Genomic DNA, 22,132 nt, shown 5'->3' on the forward strand with positions numbered 1-22,132 from the left:
TGAAATACACCTTGGGTTTCATTTTAAGAAGAAAAGTTTATCTGACACAAACTTGAAATTGTCCCTCTGAAAGTTCAATCAGACCAAGACAGTGGGTTTACTACATTCAAAGAGGAAGACACGTGTCGTGTGTGTTGTTGGAGGCAAGAGTTTCCAGGAAGCAGTGACATTACGTCCCTTACAGGCAGTGTAAGCTCGGGATATCCTGTAGACAGGCCACCGAAGCATCTGATCAACATCTGCAAGAGGCTCTAAAACAAGTTTATTTCGCCCTCTGGCTTTATACCTTTTTTTTCCCTTAATAGAAATTAAATGTTACATGGTGTGACATACGAATGATATTTAACATACTTATAATGTTCGTCTCTCCCTCCGTGGGACAAGACTTTTTGTCTCTGTTCACTGGTATAGCTGCAGTAACTATATAGAACCTTGCAAATATAGGTGCTCAAATATTTGTTGAAGAACAGATTGATGAATCATTTAGTCAATGAAGGGATGTATGACTGAGGTCGTTACATAATTCATAGAGCGTTCATAGTATTAGCCAATACGTTTCTTTCTTTAGTAGCCATTTGGATTTGAGAAACAGTGGAAGATAGTTTCATAAACTAATGGATTGGGGGTAGGTAATGCGGATAAGAAATATTTGACATTTATAGTAGCAGATAGAATTTGCTCATCTTGTGGTTTCTACTATCAAGTCATCCAAATTGAGCAGGCGATATTGAAGAATGGTGAATACATGGGGTCTCCAACCGCACTGCTATTGTGGTTTGTCAGATCTTAAATTATAAAGTGATTTCAGGACTTGTTTGCCTTCTTTGAAGTCCCTATATCCCGTGTGAGAGGAGTACGGTGGCCCCTCGGCGGGTCCATGTGCCACATCTACATGGTTCTCTCAGCGGTGAGACTTTGCCTTCACAATCACCCAGCTGTCCACGGGACGTTTCTGCTTCCCCGTGACTTCCTTAACAGGAGTGGCCAACCCTGAAATGTGGCCACCATGCCATTTTCCACTTTCATAGGGGCAAAGAGAGAAATGATAACCAAACAGGTTCATATAAAGGAGTCATTAAAAGTGAAAATAGTTTCTAAGACTTTCCTGGAATAAATGCATGTTAAACGTCACCTCTTAAACCATCTATGATCTTCTGTGTCTAAATCCCTACGTAAGCATCCGCATCCCGGGACCGTGACACAGAGCAGGTGCTCGCTGAATATGTCTGAACAGAGGGTAACCCTGGAGAGGAACGTGAATTAACATAGCTCAGAGTGATTTTCAGCAACGTGGTTGAAAGTAAAAGGGCTTTTTGGCTTACTCTCGGTTGGCTGGCAAAATTAAATTCCATTCCTCTGCCCTGTGGCTGTTGATCTTTTACTTTTGTAGCCATCACCTTAGAATAATTGTGCTACCACTGTAAGTGGAGGCCCATTAGGGATGACTTAGGCACACTGAACTCCTATTATATGTTAAAGCATGGCTTGGCTCTAGTGCAGGGCAGGTGCCGAATGGGCACTTAGCACGTGTGTGGTAACAGAAGAAGAGGGAGGAAGGGACAGGAACAGGGAATTGCTATTTGGTCTTGGATAGTTAAGAAACTGCCCAGGCCTCTGCTTCTGGCTGTGAATGGGGAAGAAGCCACTCACTGGGCACTTCTCAAACTGTGTTTCACAGCCCACTAATGTTCTGGGAAACAAAAAGGGTCTTCTTTTTAAAACTCCATGGCAAAATATGTTTGGGAAAGTTCTGTGTTGGGGTTAACTAAGTTTCTTCACCAAAGGACTCGTCAGAGCCCTCCCCTGGGAGGGTTCCCTGTGAACCCCGGCAAGGGATGCAGTATGCACTGTGGGCTCACCAAGGCTCCCCCCTGGCACTGACATTCTGTAAACCGGAGCGCCCCCTGCATAAGGCTGACTTTATTGACCAAAGCCGGAAGTTCTGCTGTGCTGTAAATGGGTCACAATGTGACCCTGTGTGCACATGCTGGCAGTTCCATTTCTCGGTTTGGAACTGATGGATCTGATTGATTGCCAGGAAAGCAGAGGTGTGCCTGTCCCCCCTGGCGTGCCTCTGCCTCGATCCTGGCTTGCCCTGGGCCCTGCCTGGCACAGCCCACTGGCAGCCCTACCCCCGCCCCAGCTTTGTGTTACGAACCTCAGGTTATCCTGCTGACAACTGGAGCGCCCCTAAATTCTCTGGGGAGCCTTGCATGTGAAGACCCTGATAGTAACCTTCAGTTTTCTCCCCCACACTGTGTATATGAGCTGCTAGGGCAGCTCCTGAAGTTCCAGAATCCCAGTTTCCATGGTGAATCCATCTGTACCGTTTACTTGAAATCTTTAAAGGCCACTTCTCGTCGCTAGCACCCACAGCTTTTGTAATATGTCTGCACCAATCCATGCGCTCTCCCAGGTTGGTCTGAGGAAGAGAGCACCTCGTTGTAAGTCTCACCTAACAGTAGGTTGAGGGAGCACGATCAAGGCCAGCTGTCACACACGGGATGACTTAGGGATAAAATCCAAATGCCGTTGTCCTTACACCTCTGTTTCACTTCATCTGCATGTTACCATAATCATCTCCAATTCTGTCACATTTTTGGTGCCAAAGAAATACTCATATGCATTGTCAAGTCCTAAATTTGACAAGCTCTTGTGGGATCTCAGATCTGACATATTTTTTTTTGAAGGGAAGATGGAAAAGGTGCCAGAAAAGATGTCCTCAGCTAGCATGAGGACAAATTAACTCCTTATTTACTCGATATGCCACAGTAGCACTAAATCTAAGAAATACTCCTCTGTAGCTTCGTGTTCCTTTAGTTGCATGATAATGCATTCACCAGTAAGGAGTGTACTTTGAATGGTTTTTCAAATCAGGTGGATAATAAGTGCTTCCACACTGATGCTATTGAGTTCATTTATTCAGTCAGTCAGTCAGTCATTCACATCAAGAGCCTCTTAAATGCCAGGCACTGTTCTAGGCACTGGTGACACAGCAGCAATCAACATCGACGACAGATTTCCCTCATGTCACTTGCATCCTAAAAAAAGGGAAAGGAAAATAAGTTGACAAGACAGTTATTTACAACGTTAGGCATTAACTGTAACATAAAGCAGAGAAGGGAGACAGTGAGTGTTGGCAGATGAGTTGTGATTTTAAGTCGAGCGGTCAGCGAAGGCCTCGGCGAGAAGACCACCAAGTGTGATCTAACTTAGTAAAGGAGTGATGCGTAGCCGGGGCTTTCTGAGCAGAGAGACAAGCATGCTAAGGCAGGAGCGTGCCTGATACGTTCTAGGAACTGCTAGGAGGCCAGTGTGGCTGCTGAGGGACGGGCGAGGAGCGTGGTGGCGCGTGCGGGGCTGGGGTGATGTGGCCTTGATCACTGTTCCCTCATTTGTCCTCCTGAATGTACAGGCAGACTTGGGTCCTGTCAGGGCGCACATTCCATATCTTTTTCACATATTCCTCCCGTTATATTCCCCCTGAAAAGAGTCCAGACCCTTAGTCATTTTGCAGTAAATGTCTCTGCTCCAGCCTCTCTGCTCTTCAAGCCGTATTGCTGTAGCTGAGTGATGATACCTAAGCACTGGCGTATCTACTTGGTGTCCTTCAGCTTGAGCATGCAGGGTGCACTACCGCACGGCTTCTGTCTGTGCGCCAGCTCACCAGTCCGTGTTCCCATGTACGTTCTTTCCGACTTCAATTAAGTCACAGTCCCTCCTCTCGCCCTGAGTGCCCTCCCACACCTCCGCTGGTATAAGTTGGCTAATCTGTAAGAGCTCCGTCTCTGCCTCCTCTTGTTAGCTTCCCAACCCATCCCCTCGTGATGATCTCTGCTCCCTCTGAACTTGCGGAGCCCTCGCCTGCCTTACATCTCATTTGGAACTTGGCACAGCCCTCTAGTCGTTGGATTCTTCTCTCTGACACGTGTTTGCCGAGCATCTGTTTGATGAGCATAGAGCTCTGTGATGTCTTTTATGAACATGTGAGGACCCTGGGTTTGAACCCTTGTTCCACTAGTTTCTAGCTGTGTCACTTTATTCAAATGACTTACCTCTCTGTGCATCAGTTTCCTTGTCTGCTAAATGGGGATAACCATTCTCCCTTGTAGGATCGATGGGAAGATTGAGTTCCTCTGTCAGTTGTGTGGCATGTTAACACGGAAGCGTTTGCCACTTCTGTCATTATATTCCCATTTTAATGTCCAGCTGAACAGTCATGGAGGGATTGCATCTGTCGCTTTATTTCATTTCAGAGCCCAGTGACTTAATGCATGGATTATAGCCATTAAATGTGTGTTGATGAGGATATTTTATGGCCAGACCCAAGACTTTGCCAAACGTGTAAGACTTCAGGGCGCAGGTATGATGTGACAAAGCTAATACAGGAGGAAGTTCGTCAGCTCAGCTCTCCTAGCTCAGGGCCAAACCTCAGGTAGCTCACATAAACTCTAAAGCCATTATCTGATTTTATGAACTATCTTAGGAAATATTTATTAAGGTTCATGCATTCAAATTTTGTAAAATGCAAAAGAGGTGACTGCTTTGCTAGGAGGAAAACTAACAATTAACCGAATTCCAGGAATCTGAAGAACTGGTACATTTTATTTTCTGTACGCTCCTTCTGGGGGCACCGCAGGAGGGTAGTGACAGCGGAGGGCATTCTGTTCCCTCCACCACCTTCTCCCTCTGGAGCCCGTTGCAGGAGTCCCATTCCATGCTGAGCCCAGAGAGGCGAGGGGCTCCTTCTCCAGCAGCACAGCATCCAGAATGGTGAAGCCATACTTACCAGGCTTCTCATATCCAAGCTCTCGTTCCTTCATATGCAGACTTATGTGTGTTTGCCGCTGTGGACAACCACAGCACTAATATTAATAAGAGGAAAAAAACAGAAATAACTGAGATATTGAGTGTTGACTGTGTGCTTACTCACTTTCTGGCAGTAACAGAATGGTATCAGGCTCCCCAGGGGCCCAGGAGGAGAATTGAATTAATATGGGCCCCTTTATTATATACCTGTGTCTTCTAAGTACAGCCTGTGATGTTATTGTTATTGCAGTTCAGTCTCCTATGCTGAGTGAATTTGAACACTATTCTCTCCAATGAATAATTTATAATGAAATGTAGAATAATTATTTCTTTCTCTCACCTCCCTCCCAGATTACAACTTTCGTGAAGGTCAAGAATCTGATATTCTAATCTGTCGCTATATCCACAGCCAGGTGGTTCCATGGGAAGGGTCCCGAGTGGCTGTCCTGGGCCCCAAGTTTTGAAGGGGAGGATTTGTAATGGGATGTTATTCCCTTACTTCTCCTCTTAGAACATTGTTGCAATTCGGGTTCAAAGCTAATTGGCTTGTTTATTAAGTCACTCAGTTGATAAATGATGGAGCTCGGATTTGTGCTTCAGTCTTTGGAGCCCATAACCCACGTGTACCCTTACTGTTTTATCATTAAATTGTCCTTCAGTGCAAGCACTGATGGCCTCATTGTCCTGCCTGTCCTAAGCATTTATGGGCCATGGAACAGTGAGGAAGATCGTGCCTTCAGGAAGCCTAATGTATAGAGCACCATCTGCCTGTCTTCCCCCTTTGCACAACCAGGGACTGTGGTGGGAGAGGGGGAGGCTGCTTTCTCCAGCCACCTCCTCCCGTCTTCAAGCATTTCTCCGAGTCTGAAATCCCACACACACACACACACACACACACACATACACACACACACCTGCTACATTCTAATCAGGCTATAGAATATTACAATGGGAAAAGTCAGTAGCAGATAATAAGATAGTAGCAGTTGCTATACTCCCTTTATAGCTCATGGGGAAATTGGGAAGATCAAAAGAAAAAAGAGATGCAAAAAGAGTTGCACTTTGGGCAGGGGGCGGAGATACAAATGAGCACTCGCACTCCTGGGTGTTTACCTTAGAGAAATGAAAATTTATGCTCATGCAGAAACCTGCACATGAATGTTACAGCCGCTCTATTTGTAATTACCCCAAGCTGAAAGTAACCTAAATGTCCTTACATGGATAAATGGATAAACACGCTGATATATCCATACAGTGCAGTTCTACTCAGCAATAAAAAGGAATGACCTACAGATATATGCACCTGCATGGATGCATCGCAAGGGCGTTACTAGAAGCACAAAAACCCATCTCAGAAGGTTACGTACTGTATGACTCCATTGATACGACGTTCTGGAAAAGACAAAACTTACGGGGATGGATCAGTGGTCGCCAGAGGTTAAATAAGGTGGGGGGATGTTTCAGCGGGTGCTGGGATTGTTCTGTGTCCTGACTGTGTCCGGGGTCACAAGATTCTGTGTGATTAAAATCCACAGAACTAATGGGGATTTAGTGTTTCACAGGTACGGTATGTAGTTTCAGTTGGGGAAGATAAAAAGTCCTGGAGATGGATGGTGGACTTGGTCGCACAACAGTGTGCATGTACTGAATGCCACAGTCTCATACACTTAGAAATATTTGAAGTGAAAAAAAAAACTTAACGCTACATTTTATGTTAGGTATACTTCACCACGATTTATTTTTTTTTTACAAATAGTTTATTGTCAAATTAGTTTCCACATAACACCCAGTGCTCATCCCCACAAGTGTCCTCCTCCATGCCCATCCCCCCTCCCCCACATCCATCAGTCCTCAGTTTTTGTCAGCATTCAAGTGTCTCTCATGGTTTGCCTCTCTCCCTTTCCCCCACCATTTCCCCCCTTCTTCTCCCCCTCGTTCCTCAGTTACGTTCCTCCTAATCCTCCTATACGACTTCACCACAATTTAAAATGACTGCATGAAAGAATAACAAACTTCATTAAAATAATGAAAGCCAATAATAAAAATAATGGTGGAACAAGGTAGGCATGGTAATGATAATGACCATGGGAGGGTCCTGGGTAAGTCCAAAAGGGGGCCCCCTTCAGGATTCCGAGGCTCTGCTGCATCCTCATCATTAGCAGCATAGGCCAAAAGCCATCCCTGCGTCTGAAGCCTTCCCACCTTTTCTCTCCGGTGCCTTGGAAGGCTAAGTGGCATTTGGGCATCGATTCTTTTTGCGATTCTAATGTAAAAGCAGGCGTGATGGGATGAATATTTATGTGGAGAATTGTCAAGCTCTGAAGACGGAAGCCCCCAGATTCCATATCCCATGTGGATGGACCCTGCAAGCAGAGCTTACAGTATCCATCTCTGCAAGGTCATGGTGCTGGCGTGTCCCAATCTGCACGTGTTGGTCAGAGCCCCCTCCCCACCCCCCGAATGAGAAGAGCCATTTTTCAGGGCAGCCGGCTGCCCAAGAAGGCATTTCCTCCCCACCCTCTTCATTTCAGTAGAGATGCTGTCACTCGCGTGCCCTCATTCACAGGATCTAACTCTAATGAGCCTCCCTGGGCTTCGCCTGGTGGTCGGCACAGACGCCTGGACCCAGGCAGTATTTAGGAGGCTTTTCCTTTCGTTTTCAGAACCTGCTCTTTCTCCTGGCGTCATGGCCGCAAAGACCTCTCTGCAGACATAGTTCCTCACTCACCATGGAAACCAAGCAGTGGTGGGGAAGGACCCTTAAAGCAGAGGGGCTCTTCCAGTGTAAACTGGATGTTAGCTTCCCATCTCCGTCCTTCCAAATCCAGCCCATTCACTCTGCCAACTTATACCCAGCCTCCTCCAGGAAGCTTTTCAGGCTGAGTCCAGCCTTCCTCTTTTGAAGAGGACATGCCTGGCACGTGCCTGTGTGGTCTTGTATTGAACTAGCTGCGCACATGCCATCTTTCATATTCTTGGAAGGGAGGGGAGGTGTCTGATGATGTTTCCGTTCCTCTTTACGCCCCCTGGTGTCCAGGCCATCATGGGAGTTCAAGTCCTGCTCAGCCACTCTCTATCTTAGTCCTCCAACCTGTCCTTCATGCTGACACCTCTGGGCTCTTTCTAACATAAAAACCCACTCTTGACACCACCGGAGTTCTTTGGTTGCCTCTAATAATGATGATGATGACAGTAATAATAATGATAGCAATAATAGCTAATATGGTATATTTATCATGTGCCAGGCACAGTGCTAAGATTTTGCCCGAATTAAGCGGCTAAATACTAAGAAGCGTTATGAGGTAGGTACTCTTAGTAGCCTCACTGCACAAATGTGGAAACCAGGGCACAGAGAAGTTAAGTGAGGTGCTCCGGGTCACACAGCTGTCAAGCAGCAGAGCGGAGATTTGAATTTGCACAGTTTGGCTCCAGAGGCTCTGCTGTTTCTTATCCCTAAGAGCATGAACTCTGTACTTCTTTGCACGGAATTCAAGTTCCCTTGTGATCCAGGCTCTGTCTTCATCTTCAGCTATGTCAGCCTCCAGCTACCACGGCCACATCAGCGAGGCTCTGACAGTGACAAGCAACTCATGATCTCTAGTTGTGCCCAAACTCTGTCACCATCAAATGTCATTTCACCCTGCCGTCACTATCTAGAAGCTCCTCTTGTCCAACTGGAAAACGCTTCCTTCCAGGCTCGAGCCCCATGCTGCAGCTTCCGTAAGGCTGTTTAGGACAGTGGCCCGCGCTCTGTGCTCCCACCACTGCATAGGCACCCTGCTCCGTAGCGCCCATCACGCTCTTCACTGTCCCTTCACCACACCAAGCGGGTCCCCTGGTCAGGCTTTTGTGTCTGCTGTTCCCTGGGCCCAGCACACATTCCCCTGGTCTTTGCATGCCTGATCCCTTCTTGTCACGCAGGTCTCCATTCAGATGCCGCCTTCTCAGAGGGGCCTTTGCAGGACAGCCGGTCTGAACGTGTCCTTCTACCAGTCCCTCTTTTTCTTCTAGCTGTTTCTAGCTTCTTCATGGCGCTTCATCGTCACTGTTTGAAATCATCCATGTTCCAGTTACCTGTTGCTGCACAGCAGACTAGCCCAACACTTAGTGGCTTGAAGCAACCATTTCATGGTATTTGACTAATTTGGGGGTCATATATTTGCTCAGGGCTTCACTGGGTGATTCTTCTGCTTCATCTGGCATCAGCTGAGGTCACGTGGTAGTCATCTGGTAGCTGGGCAGGGCTGAAGGGTCCAAGATGGCTTTACTCTAATACCTGGTACTCTCGTCTTGGAGCAATTGGAAGCCTGGGCTAGGCTGGGGCTATAGACAGGACTGTGATGGCTCCAGAATGGTGGCCTCAGGGTTGTTGGACTTTTTACCAAGTGGACTGCTTTCCTGAAGCGAGGTTCCAAGAGGCCCAGGTGGAAGCTAGAAAGCTTCTTATAACCTAACCTTAGAGGTCCCAGAATGTAGAGGCACCTGGGTGGCTTAGTCGGGTAAGTGTCCGACTTCAGCTCACATCATGATCTCATGGCTTGTGGGTTCGAGCCCGACGTCCGCTCTACGCTGACAGCTCAGAGCCTGGAGCCTGCTTCGGATTCTGTGTCTCCCTCTCTCTCTCTCTGACCCTCCCCCATTTGTGCTCTGCCTCTCTCTCTCTTTCAAAAATAAATAAACATTTAAAAAAGAAGTCCCAGAATGTTACGTCTACACATCTTATTGACTAAGCAAGTCACCAAGGACAGGCCAGAATCAAGGGGAGAAAAAATAAACCTCACCCCTTGGTGGAAAGAGTAGCAAAGAATTTGTGGCTGTCAGTCCACTCCATTTAGAAGGTGGGGGTCACTTATTATTTGCCCCCCTTCTTTATGATGTGAACTCTTTAAAAGCGTGATCCTATTCTATTGTGATACTGTATCCCAGCACCCAGAATAGCAGCTACACAATGCAGATGCCAGGAGGTCCTTGCTAAATATCTGTATGAATGAAAGAATAAAGGAATGAGTGAAAAAGAAAAGGAATAGAAAACTGAACGAATGTTTGCCTCTCTGACTCTCTGATATGTAACTCTTTTGAAAACAGAGCCTGATTTTTTTTCATCTTCATATCCTTAGTTCTTAATGCAGTCCTCTACACTAATGGATGCTTGGCAAATATTTACCAAGTGAACTGATGCATTTTAATTATTACAGTTAAAGGAGATAATCAGAGTTATTACATAGGTGTTGGATATGAGTAGCTGCTATGAATGAATTAGTAATGCCTTATACATAGGAAAATAAGTTTGTGTATTTAATAAATAAAACAAAATGGATCAGATCCCCACTTCCCTATATCCTCTGCAGCTGGCTGTATGAGAGGCTCTCTATTCAGCCCCAGGACCCTCCAGGCCAGTTATCTTTGGGTGGAGCAGGGACCTTAACTCCACCCTTCTAGAACCTCTCTCCTGACATGACTGCCAAGACTAATTCACTTTGAGGTTATTAAGATGGGGGCTGAGATGATGCTCTAACCATGTAAGAGGGCTGATTTCTGATTCCCCGCAGCTGTCCAGGAGGATCAAGTGAGATTACAGTTCTCTTAACATTTGGCATTGTTTTGCCCTTGTGCAAACGTGTGCTTACAGTAATTGCCGGAAGCCATGTGCTGAATCCAGAGGGTTAATGCGAGTCAGCATTTGATGTGCCAGAAAGGGGAGGATACCCTCACAGGTGGCCCCGCTTGCAGTGTGGGGCTTCCTTCCCAGTAAGCAGTAGTAGGGACTAGTCAGTGAACATCTGAACCAGTAATGGGAAGGCTCAGCTCCTGGAAGGCCAGCCTCAGCTTGTCCACCAGCTTCACCATGTGGCCTTGAATGACTTACTTGGTCTCTTTAGGGCTTCTGTTTCCTCACTTGTGATATGGGGCTGACCCTTAAGGTTCCTTTCTTTCTGTGTTTTTTATTTCCCTATCTATATCTGTTTCTATAATCCCAATCTGGGTAACTTGGGAAATAGAGTCCAAATTCAAGGAAACCCTAGGATGGCCAGAGATGACCAATAAGGAATACAGTGTAAAATTACCTACTTAAAAATCAGACAAAGCTCTTTAATCCAGTGTTGATCTCCTTGGTGTATTTGGGGTTTTTAAATCTGTTTTAATTGTTTCTCGGGATCCTCCCTGTTCTGTGGATTTTAAGACTCCTGGTTCCTGACAGTACAAAATGTTACTCCTTCCCAAAACCCCGGAGAGCATTGATTGCCATTCAGGTTAAACAAGTGCCACATAATGCCTCACAGCTTGGGGCAAGTTTTGTTATAGGGCATATAGTGGAAGTGTCAAGGTATCTGGAAGACTATTCTCTCCTTCTTCCCCACAGGCCTCACTGAACATGCAGTTCTCTATGGCCATGAATTTTAGCCAAGTTCAATTTCTAATGATTTTTTTTTTTTTAATCTGAGTGTTATTTAAACCTCACAAGCTGGGACAAGAATTTTCAAAGGAAGAAGCAAGCTCACTTCTGCCTCTGCTTTGGCTAATTCTAGGGCAGTGCGCTCACCCTCTTGGTCCCCAGAACTGGCCTAGTTTAAGGAACAAATTAGAGAACAAGAGTTTTCCATCTTAGGGAACCTTGGCTAACATAAGACAATTTTAGATGTTAGAACATCTCTGCTTCATCCTCAGAGAAGCAGTTAATAATTTTGAGAATCCACCATGTGCTAGATACTGTGTTAAATGGTTTCCTATATATTATCTTATTACTAAAAATAATGCTTCCAGAAAAATGGGGCTCTGTGAATTTAAATAATTTGCCCATGTTCACACAGCTGGTCAGAGAAAGAACTAGAAGCTGATACAAATGATCTGCCTCTAAGACCGGTGCATTTCAGGAACTCTGCCTTCCCATTCTTCAGTGCTTGTTGTTTTCTTACAGAAGATGCTTTCATTATGTAAGAACATGGCTCTGTTGTCATTTATTTCCTTTAGATTTTTTATGACTTTATTCTCAAATATTTTCTCTCCCTTGGTGGCTTCGTCTCTTCATGATCTTACCTGTCTTTCCAGGAATTCTTAATTTTGATGAAGTCTAATTTTTTTTCCTTTATTGATGGACAGTGCTTTTTGGTGTTGTTTCTAGAAATCAATCTTTAACTCAAGATTACAAAGACTGTTTCATGCATTTTCTCCTAGAAATATTATAATTTATATTTAGGTATGTGATTCACTTTGTGTTAATTTCTATATATATCATGAGGTATGGAATGAAGTTCTTTTTTTTGGCATGTGGATATCTAATTGCTCTGGTACCATTTGTTGAAGACATTCCTATCTCCGCTTAATTACCTTTCCAACCATCTATGTGTTAATCTATTGATGGCATCCTATTCTGTTCTGATGATCTCCTTATTCTCTCCATGCAGTTGTCACACTGTCACAATTTCTGTCACTTTATAACAAGTCTTAAAGTCAGGTATTATAAGTCCTTCAACTTTTTTTTTCTTTTGTGAAGTCATCTTGGCTATTTTAGGTCCTTTATCATTTCTTTAGTTTTTATTCAAGAACACAGTTATAAACAACATCTGGAAATCTGAAGATAATTTAAAATTTTAAAGTTACAAAAGGACAGTACAGAAGCTTTCCATAATCTGGCTTCATCAGGAAGTGAGGGACCCTGGGCATCTGATTCTATCTGGTGAATCAAAATTGTTGCATATACCTTACATGGATTGCCAATTTTCAAAAAAAAAAAAGACCACACATATAATAACCTACACCAGAATTGTACTGGGCATGATTTCAACTCTCGTTGATGTTTCAGAAAATACACTGGGCCCTCGGACATCTTGGTCATTGTGAGCATCGGTTGTCATTGTTTGAGCCAAGTGAGGATTTGCTGATTAAAGAGAGTTTGTTCATATTGCTGCCTGCTATAGAATGTACTCTGCTTTTGATTTGAGGGCTGCCTTTTTGAAAAAAAAAAAAATTAAGTATCGTAATTGACAGTGATATTCATAGTATTCTGTCTCTTCCATAAAACATATTCCTGTTGGGGCATCTGGGTGACTCAGTTGGTTAAGGGTCCAACTCCTGATTTCAGCTCAGGTCATGATCTCACGGTTTGTGAGTTTGAGCCCTGCACTGGGCTCTGTGATAACAGTACAGACCCTGCTCAAAATCCTCTGTCTCCTTCTCTTTCTGGCCCCTTCCCTCCTTGCTCTCTATATCTCTATCAAAAATAAGTAAATAAAAATAAACTTAAAAAAAACATATCCCTGTTTACTTAAACTTCCTCTCCTCTCTGCTGGGGACAATGAGGAGTACTATTAATTAAGCTAGTTGATTCCTGATAATGTTAGCCATCACTACCACCACTGTGTGACATTGAGCAAATTACTTGTCCTCTTCACTTTGGTCTTCGTCTGTGAAATGAAGGGTTTGGACTAGTTAACCTTGAGTGGCTTATACAACTCTAAAATTCTTGGACTCTTTTATTCACTTAAAAATCACAACCCTTTCAAAACCAATTAAACAAAAAGTCTTAATGGTGAAAAACACTGTGGTAAGTCAGACTGGGAGCCTTTTGAGTCAGAAAGTAGTGGTCTTTTGATGCATCACAGATTGCCTAACACCACTGCGTGACTCTGCTTTTAACTATGGCCAACTCTGAGCACTGAGGAATGGCATTTCTGGTTCCTGGAGCTGTGACATTTTGCGGTTTATGAAATCCCTATATTCTGAGAAGCTCTTGAGCTTTTCAGGTCAAGGGAAAGAGAAAGGAGACTGTCTTTAAGCCCACACAAGTCCAGAGGCTCAGAGTACTCCTGAGTACTCCAAATATATCTCCAAAGTAAATATATCTCCATAGTATTGAAACCAAGAGGACTTTTAAATATCTACGCCGTCTTTCCTATGCCAAGGTAGGGACGGCAGAGAGACTCTGGTCATATTCTATCTGATCACTGCTGTACTAATAGAATGGGGAGATTGGAGAGTGTGAAGTTTAATGAGGAATACAACATATAGACATGAGTTTAAAATAATATAACCTTTATTGAGCACTTACTGCGTGCAAGGTGCTGTGCCAGTCACATGTAATATACATTATATCCTCTAATCTACAAAAATAGAAAATAGACATCATTGTTTCCTTCTTACAAATGAGGAAACAATGCACAGAGAGTTCATGTCACTTGCCCAAGATCACACAGTCATAAGTGGCAGAGCTAATCTTCAATCCATATCTGTCTCAATCTAGAGCTAAGATTCTTAATGGCTATATCAAAGAGTAGCTCTCAGAACTTAGCCAGCTCCTGTAGAGAATAATTGCATTTGTAGTATGATGGAAACCTGAAACATCAAATACTTTGGGAAGACTTAGAGGAAAGAATTCACAAGAAGGTATCGTGAAGAAGTCGCTTTGAGTTAACATTTTGAAATGAAGGACATGAGTTGGCCTCAAGAGAAAAGTGAGTTCATGCTGAGGGGACAGACTATATGAGGCCATGAAGATACAAATGAATAATTTGTTCAGGAAGCAACATAGAGACTTATTAATTGCAGAGCAATACCAGAAATAAAGCTGATGTCACCAGGGTGAAAAATCTAAGAGATTTCACTTTGTTTTGATAGGCACTGGAGATCCACTCTCGGTTCTTAAGCAAGGGAAGGAACATAATTAAAACTATATTTGATTTTACAATTTATTCAACAACTCATGGATAATAAATATGGGGCTTTTAATGCATCAGGGAAGGTCAAGAACATTTCTTAGCAAAACATATTTGATACCCAACAAATTATTTTCAGGAGTACAATGTACTTCACCCCACTGAAGTTCGATGACCTTAAATGGTGCGACGACAATGGATTTAGACCCCTAAATTAAGAGGCCTGGAAACATATTTTACATAATTTTCAGGTAGAAAGGTGCCTAAGCCCCTGCAGTTAAGCTAACAGAACACCCCCATCATCACTGGTATTGTATAGTATGCATAAATGGAACATGCAGAGGTTATAGATCAAATTCAGGATCGGGCAAATAGAAAACTCTCAGCGATATGTATTAAATTGTGTTGAATTGAAGTCCTCTTTCAGTTAGCAACTCCTGCTCCTAAGTGAGGGCTAATGTATTTGGTGAACTGTAGTTGGGTCCCTTCCATTTGAAATCCACTAATGCTAACTTAATATCTCTACACGTTTTCTGAAGCATTTTCTTTCTTTCTCTCCCTCTCTCTCTCTCTCTCTCTCCCTTTCTCTCTCTCTCTCTCTCCAGTTCCAGAGACCCAATGACTTCTCACCCCCTTTTCGCTTTGGGACTGTGCCCAACGGCAGCACAGAGAGGAATATTCGCAATAACTATGCAGAAATGCATGCCTACATGGGAAAGTTCAACCAGAGGGGTGTAGATGATGCATTGCTCTCCCTAAAAACAGGGTAAGAACTGCTTCCAAGCTCAGAGCCTTTGCTATGTTTCTCACATTTATTAAATGTACACCGAATCAGATATATCGTGCTTGGGTGCCAAACTTAAAGCACAGAAGACTGCATTTGCTTTCTGGGGATTTCCAAGTTGAATCTGACAATATAATTCAGGCCAGTGCACAAAGATTCCTATGCTATTACATACTTCTATGCATTTTTTTCTTTTTTACAAATTATGTTTTACTTGCATTAATGTAACTGTGAACCAGGAGCCAAATAGCTGTAAAAGTAAAAGGAAAGAGTCAAGGCTAAGGTTCACGTATTACGCGTGGAATGAAGACCTGTTGACTAAAAGGTGAACGTGATGTTCTGGTTTCTTGTGGACAAGAGAGGAATAAAAGAAGAAAAGCATGAAGGTTTTTAAGACCACAAACTGAGAATGTGTTAGCTGATCTCCAGTTCCAGCTTTTGTTGGTGTTCTTTGATCCAGCTTTACACACTAGAAAGTATTTGTTAGTTAAAGGGAGCTCATGAACCAGAAATACCTGGGCTTGCAGAATCCTAGCCACATTTGTCCCTTAATTCATTTGGCCTCTGGAAGCCACAGCTGTAGAATGAGAAAGACAGTTGAGCATTCTAGATGTCGGGACTTTGGGGTCAAGGGCTCTTGCAGCTGACTTCCCGTGTTGTACGGTAACTGGCAGCACTTGGACCTGCCGCCGCCTCCCGTTCTGGAAGAGCCACTCAGATGCAGGTCTGCTTCACTACGGTTAGACTCTGTCTTATCACCACAAAGTCACAGCAGATTATAGGAGATGGGACTTGAGCCCGGGTGTAGGACCGCTTCGGTAGGTAGTCCGGCTCCTGGTACAACCACAGCTGTCAACCATATCAGAGCTTTGGTTTTCTGGGTGTGTCCCTTTTCTATAGGGTCCTCATGGGCCTTTTAAAAAATGTTCTGTATCTTATCATCCCAGAGAGGGCTTATTTTTCCTTAGGGAGGGAGAAAGCTAACTCACCGTGTACAAGTGAAGGAGATGATGCATGCCTTTCTTTCTCACAGACCTCTCTACTGCCTACCTATATGGCTGTATTTGAATTTCTTTCTCTACCTCTGATGTGTCTAAATATTGGTTTAAAATATTGGTCCATGCCTTCCTGCCTTTACCCCTAGTCTTACTCCCTCCCCTACATATTCTTCCCTTGGGAAGCACAATATATGAAATGAGATCCTTCTATGTTGGGAACTTGAGAGATCTGCATTCTTCCATACGTTGGGTTCTCCCGTAGTTGCACACATTTGCTCTTAACGTAAGCCTGTGCTGCTACCACCCCGACTCCTCCTTTCTCTCCTCGTGCTGCAAAACAGAATGCTGATACCTTTCTGCCCACGAAAATAGCACTGCACATCTATCGAAATACATACACCTACACTTATCCCCTCTCTGGACTGTAATGAACTGAGAAATGAAAAATGTTATATAAATCTAACCCATGCTCTTTGTTCTTATTGTTGTGATGGTTACTTTTCATTATTTCTGTTATTATTTTTATTGATTCCTTTTTACTCCTTCTCCTTTCAGACACAGCTTATGAGTTGACTTCAGGCCCAACTTACATTCTCATCATTCCCAGTGGGAGGGAAAGAACTCCTCCTTTCAACTGAAATCACATAAAGAACAACCTGCGATTTAGGCTTTAGATCCTGGCTGAGTGCCAACTCGAGCCTTACTCTGAGCCAGTCCTCCCCATAGTTGGCTGGAACCCTATTGCTTCATATTAGTGGCCCCATAGGTGGCTTGGGGCTAAAATTCCTCCATTGGATTGTTTGTTTGCTTTTGTGCACAGGAAACTGGACGCCTTCATCTATGACGCAGCAGTGCTGAACTACATGGCGGGCAGGGATGAAGGCTGTAAGCTGGTGACCATCGGCAGCGGGAAGGTCTTTGCTTCCACAGGCTATGGCATCGCCATCCAAAAAGATTCCGGGTGGAAACGCCAGGTGGACCTTGCTATCCTGCAGCTATTTGGAGATGGTGAGTCAAAGAAAGGGGAAATGCTTATTTGGACTCTTCTGAGGGCCAGTCCAAAACACCAGCCCTTCTTTCTCCTCCATTCCTTCCTGCTCCTTTTCCCTGCACTTCCAGAAGAGTATCTCACAATATACTGTGAAATTGGGGCATAGGTATTAGTTTCCTCCAGCTGCCGTAACAAAGTACGTCAACTGAGTGACTTAAATTGTAGAGATTTATCTCACAGTTTTGGAGGCCAGAAGTCCAAGATAAAGTGACAGCAGGCCTCCAGAGGGGCCTCAAGGGAGAATCTCTTCCTTGCCTCTCCCCTGGCTCATGGTGGTTTGCTGGGAGCTTTAACATTCCTTCCCTTGTAGACACATCACCCCATCTCTGCCCTCATGATCACACGCCATTTTGCCTATGTGCCCGTTTTCTGTCTCTACTTGTAGATGCCTGATTTCCCCCATTTTTAAGGATGCCAAGTGTAATGGCTAGGAGCCCACCCTATTCCAGCATGATCTCATCTAATTACATCCGCAACTACCTCATTTCCAAATAAAGTCACATTTCAAGGTACCAAGGATTAGGACATCAAGATAGGAATTTGGAGGTGGTTGCAGAGTGGGGGCACAATTCAACCCATAACTGGGTGAGATTTGGGAGAAAGGATTAAAGTAGGTAAAGGAGATAAGTTTAAGGATTTCAGGGTATGATCAGACCTTCAGGAATAAAGGAAGAGAGGCTAGTATTAGATGCTCTAAACAATGTTTTCACTTGTGGCCAGAGCAGTGGAGAGAACTTAGGAAAGTCCTCTGCTTTTAGTGTGTCCAAAGAAAAGCCAGAGAAGTACACTTGTGGCCATCTACTCATTCTTCTTTCTCTCCCATCTTGCTCTTTCAGCTGGAAAAGGTAGGAAGCAGGGACAGGGTCCTCTGAGGCAGAAATGCATAAGGTCCTCCCCAGTGTCATCCTGGCAGGAGACCGAGCAGCCATCTTGCTTTGAGAAGATCTCATCTCCAATTTCATTACACTCCAGCCTTCGGCATTCCTCTTCACTTTGTTGTCTAATGTACCTGCTCTTCCTGTTAGCCTCACAGAAGCTAATCCAGTTATGGGATGGCAGCCTGACTCTGCTTGGCCCCACAGGCCATCAGTCAAGAGGTTGTCTAAATTATGTCGGCAGGACCTTTGCAGTTAGGGATGAGATACAAGGCAGAAGAACATGGCTGGATTTTCAGACTCCGGGTGAAGTCCGTTGTTCCACTAGTTAGGAAAAATCATAGTTTGATCAAAGAAATGAGTAAAAAGTGATTTGATTTGGGGCATCTGGGTGGCGCAACTGGTTAAGTGTCCAACTTCGGCTTAGGTCGTGATCTCGCAGTTCATGAGTTTGAGCCCCACATCGGGGTCTGTGCTGACAGCTCAGAGCCTTGAGCCTGCTTCCGATTCTGTCTCTCTCTCTCTCTCTCTCTCTCTCCCTCCCTCCCCTGCTTGCTGTCTGTCTCTCTGTCTCTCTCAAAAATAATTAAACATTAAAAAAGGTTTTAAAGTGATTTGATTAACATTGGAAAGACAGGGCTTATAGCTGAAGTGTATAAGCCATGTTGGTATAAGGGCTTCTGTAATTTTCATGTAGCTGTCACCTAAAGGCAATAACAGAGCCTCTGTCTATGAGAAAGGGTAGCAGTAGATATGGTTTGCAGAAGTTGCCAAAGCTCCAATCACTTTACTCCAAGTTCAAACTTTTAACCAAACTGGAATGATTAGAACAGGTAGCTTTCTTCATGAGACTTTCTGAATTTTGTTTGCCTAGAGTTAGATGCATTCTAGGGCATGTGGATTTTTTTTTTTTCATTTTCTTCCTAATTCCTAGTTTCCAGTGAAGTGGATAAAGGTTATTTGTCTCTGGCACGAATTGAATCAATCAAAGCTTCTCTAAGCGGTGTTACAAGGAGGCAAGTCTAAATTTGGTGGTCTCATTTGATTCTGGTTTACTCCCCTTTACTCTTAATATTTCCCTCTGCAGCAAGAGATCAGAAAGTGTGAGGGGCAGTAGAGGATCAGTCAGTCTTTCTGCTTCTTTCTCTCCATCCCTCCTTCCCCAAGCCGATCTGATTTGCACTTTTTTATTTCATTTTATTTTTTTATTTCTGAGAGGTAGGGGAAGGGCGGAGAGAATGGGGAACAGAGGATCCAAAGCAGGCTCTACGCTGACAACAGCAAGCCTGATGTGAGGCTCGAACTCAGGAATCTTGAAATCATGACCTAAGCTGAAGTCAGACACTCAGCTGACTGAGCCACCCAGGTGCCCCTGATTTGCACATATTTTAAGAGCAATTTTCTGAATCTCTTGTTTGATTATGTTCTTTCTATCTACAAATGAAGGTGCAAAGTGCTTAGCCTGATACTCGGGCCCTTAGCAATCTTGCATGAACCTTTTTTTTGTTCAGCTCCCTTTGCCCCCTTTTCTCTGAGCTGTTCTGCATGTCTTTCCCAAAGAAGGCTTGTGTTTTCCCACATCGCTCCCATTGATCATGCTATTTTTCTGCCTGGAGTGCCTTTTCATGAAATATAAATTAAAATTCGCCCATTTCTTATGCCCACCTCCAAGTCTTACCTTCCTCAGGAAACTGACTGGTCACGCCATCCACAAAATTACTCTCATGAATTTGAACTCTTGTGTTACCTGCATATTGCTGGTCATATTGATTATTTATATGCCAATGTGGACTGGATAGATGATGAAGAGCAGAGGTAATGCCCCATATCTTTGTGTCACTGCAGTACATGAAGTTGTCACTGAGTAGTTATTGAATACACTGATGAATTAATACATGGTGTTATTAATAAAATTACTGTGAAGTTTCTCTATTAAGTTTTCTTTCTGTCTCTTTGTCTCTTTCTCTCTCTTGTGTGTCTGTCTCTTCCCCAATACCCTTTGTGTCCCCTTTGTCTGTTCTTCTCTCCTCTCTCTTTGCCCGTTTTCCTTTCTGCCCTGTCTCCAGGGGAGATGGAGGAATTGGAAGCCCTCTGGCTCACTGGCATTTGCCACAATGAAAAGAATGAAGTCATGAGCAGCCAGCTGGACATTGACAACATGGCGGGCGTCTTCTACATGTTGGGGGCAGCCATGGCTCTCAGCCTCATCACCTTCATCTGTGAACACCTCTTCTATTGGCAGTTCCGGCATTGCTTTATGGGTGTCTGTTCTGGCAAGCCTGGCATGGTCTTCTCCATCAGCAGAGTAAGTGGTGTGAGATGTCGGGAGCTTAGTCTAGCACGATGCAAAGCTCAGAGACCCCAGAGGGCACAAACTCCAGCCCTGTGCAGCTAGAGCAAGAAACTACATCATGCACATTTCCCCAGGCAGGCGGGTGATGTAATTTCAGGTGGCTCAGAAAACGGTGGAGGGGGTGGGATACTGTTTTTCCTTCAAGAAGCAGATTTGTGTGTGGGGTTCAGGCTTTCGGTTCTCAATAAGAACTGGCAGATCTATCAGAATGAAAATGTTGGCCTTCTACCAAATGCCTTCCATCACCATTAGTTACTGTATAGGCTGTATTCATCATTTAATCTTTTTTTTTAAAAAAATCACATTTCCATTCAAATAGTAAAATGTAGTGTCTCTCTCTTATTCTGACATACAAAGATATATAATTGGTAGTTCCACCGCTCCAGTCTGATTGAACCGGGTGTGAGCTTTGCAGAGTCAAAGAGCTTAACAGAACCTTCAGAAATAAGTACTGCCCCACAAGAAATTTATATTCCAGAAACTTTCTTAATTGAAACAAGAGTATAACTCTTAATTCATTCTTTACTTAGGTCTCTTCTCCATTTCTAGTCCAGAGTGAGGATTCAGAACCCAATTTTAAATATAAACAGAGGATTACAGGGAAGAGGTGGGGAAGGGGGGAGGCAGGCTTCTTTTAATTTTTGTAAATAAAGGTTTGGGATTCATTCGTGAGAAGTGACCTTAGTTGTCCTTTATAGACTAGAGACCTAGATTTCAGATATAACTAACTTTGGCTCAAATGGAGTTACGTAAGGAAATGGATTTCTCATTAAGTAGTTCTATCTTTTCATCATTTTCCTGTAGTGTTTTAGTGATAAGGAACAGTTTCCTTTCTGGCTGTGAGCTGATTCAGGCCATTCAGGAACCTGTAAGCAGGAGGTAGGAATGTGCGGTCCCTGAGTCACCTTGTTGCAGTGTGCAGCCCTTTATAAGGTGCAGTGTAGGGTGATGGCAGAAGGAATGGGGGGGAGGGGCTGGTACCCTGCAATAGGAATCCCATTCATAACCTGGAAGCATAATCAAGGCCTCTGCAGAAGAAAATGCTTGATGCTTTTTCTTGGCCGTAATCAAGGAGGGTTAGAAAGAAGGAAAGTAAGCAGAGTGACCTTACGTCAAAAATCTTAGGTCTTGCTCTTGCCCTCTGGGATGGTGAGGCTCGCTTCATCCAAACCTTTCTTCTTTCCCAGTTAGCTTGGATTCTCTCTTCTAATCTCCTCTGCTTTCATCCCCCTCTGTCGAGCCACTGCCCTTCCCACATTAATCCCCTTTGTTTTAAAGACCCAATTCCAACCACCTCCTCTCTCCACACTTCCCTTGCCAGGGAGAAAGGTTCCAAATGTGTCCAGCTTCCAAGGCAGGGGGCAAGACATTCGCAGGTTTCCCTGACTTGGGACTTGAACCCAACCCATTCCCTGTGCCGGGTGGTGTTCTTTGAGGCCTGGTACAAGGAGCTGTACACAGGGAGTTCTCAATCAATACTAATTTGTTACGATATTAATTATGTATGATAAGATTAAGTGAGTGAGAAAGTATGAGAAGGAAACCAGGAGCTAAAGAGAGAATAAGTGAGAGGATTCAACAAGGGAATTATTTATTCCTACTTAGTACTTGC

General features: G+C 44.0%; 1 protein-coding gene across 1 annotated transcript in view; it reads left to right on the top strand.

Moving 5' to 3' along the window:
• GRIN2B (glutamate ionotropic receptor NMDA type subunit 2B) overlaps positions 1–22,132 on the top strand; it is a 413,753-nt gene that overhangs the window by 389,038 nt on the left and 2,583 nt on the right. The window contains exons 10-12 of the mRNA XM_077756396.1: positions 15,065–15,225; positions 17,062–17,249; positions 20,234–20,472. Coding sequence (XP_077612522.1) covers positions 15,065–15,225; positions 17,062–17,249; positions 20,234–20,472 — 588 coding nt within the window. The remainder of the gene's footprint in view (positions 1–15,064; positions 15,226–17,061; positions 17,250–20,233; positions 20,473–22,132) is intronic.

The sequence above is a fragment of the Crocuta crocuta genome, unplaced genomic scaffold, assembly GCF_008692635.1.
Source record: "Crocuta crocuta isolate KB4526 unplaced genomic scaffold, BGI_CrCroc_1.0 scaffold262, whole genome shotgun sequence".
NCBI classification, from domain to species: domain Eukaryota; kingdom Metazoa; phylum Chordata; class Mammalia; order Carnivora; family Hyaenidae; genus Crocuta; species Crocuta crocuta.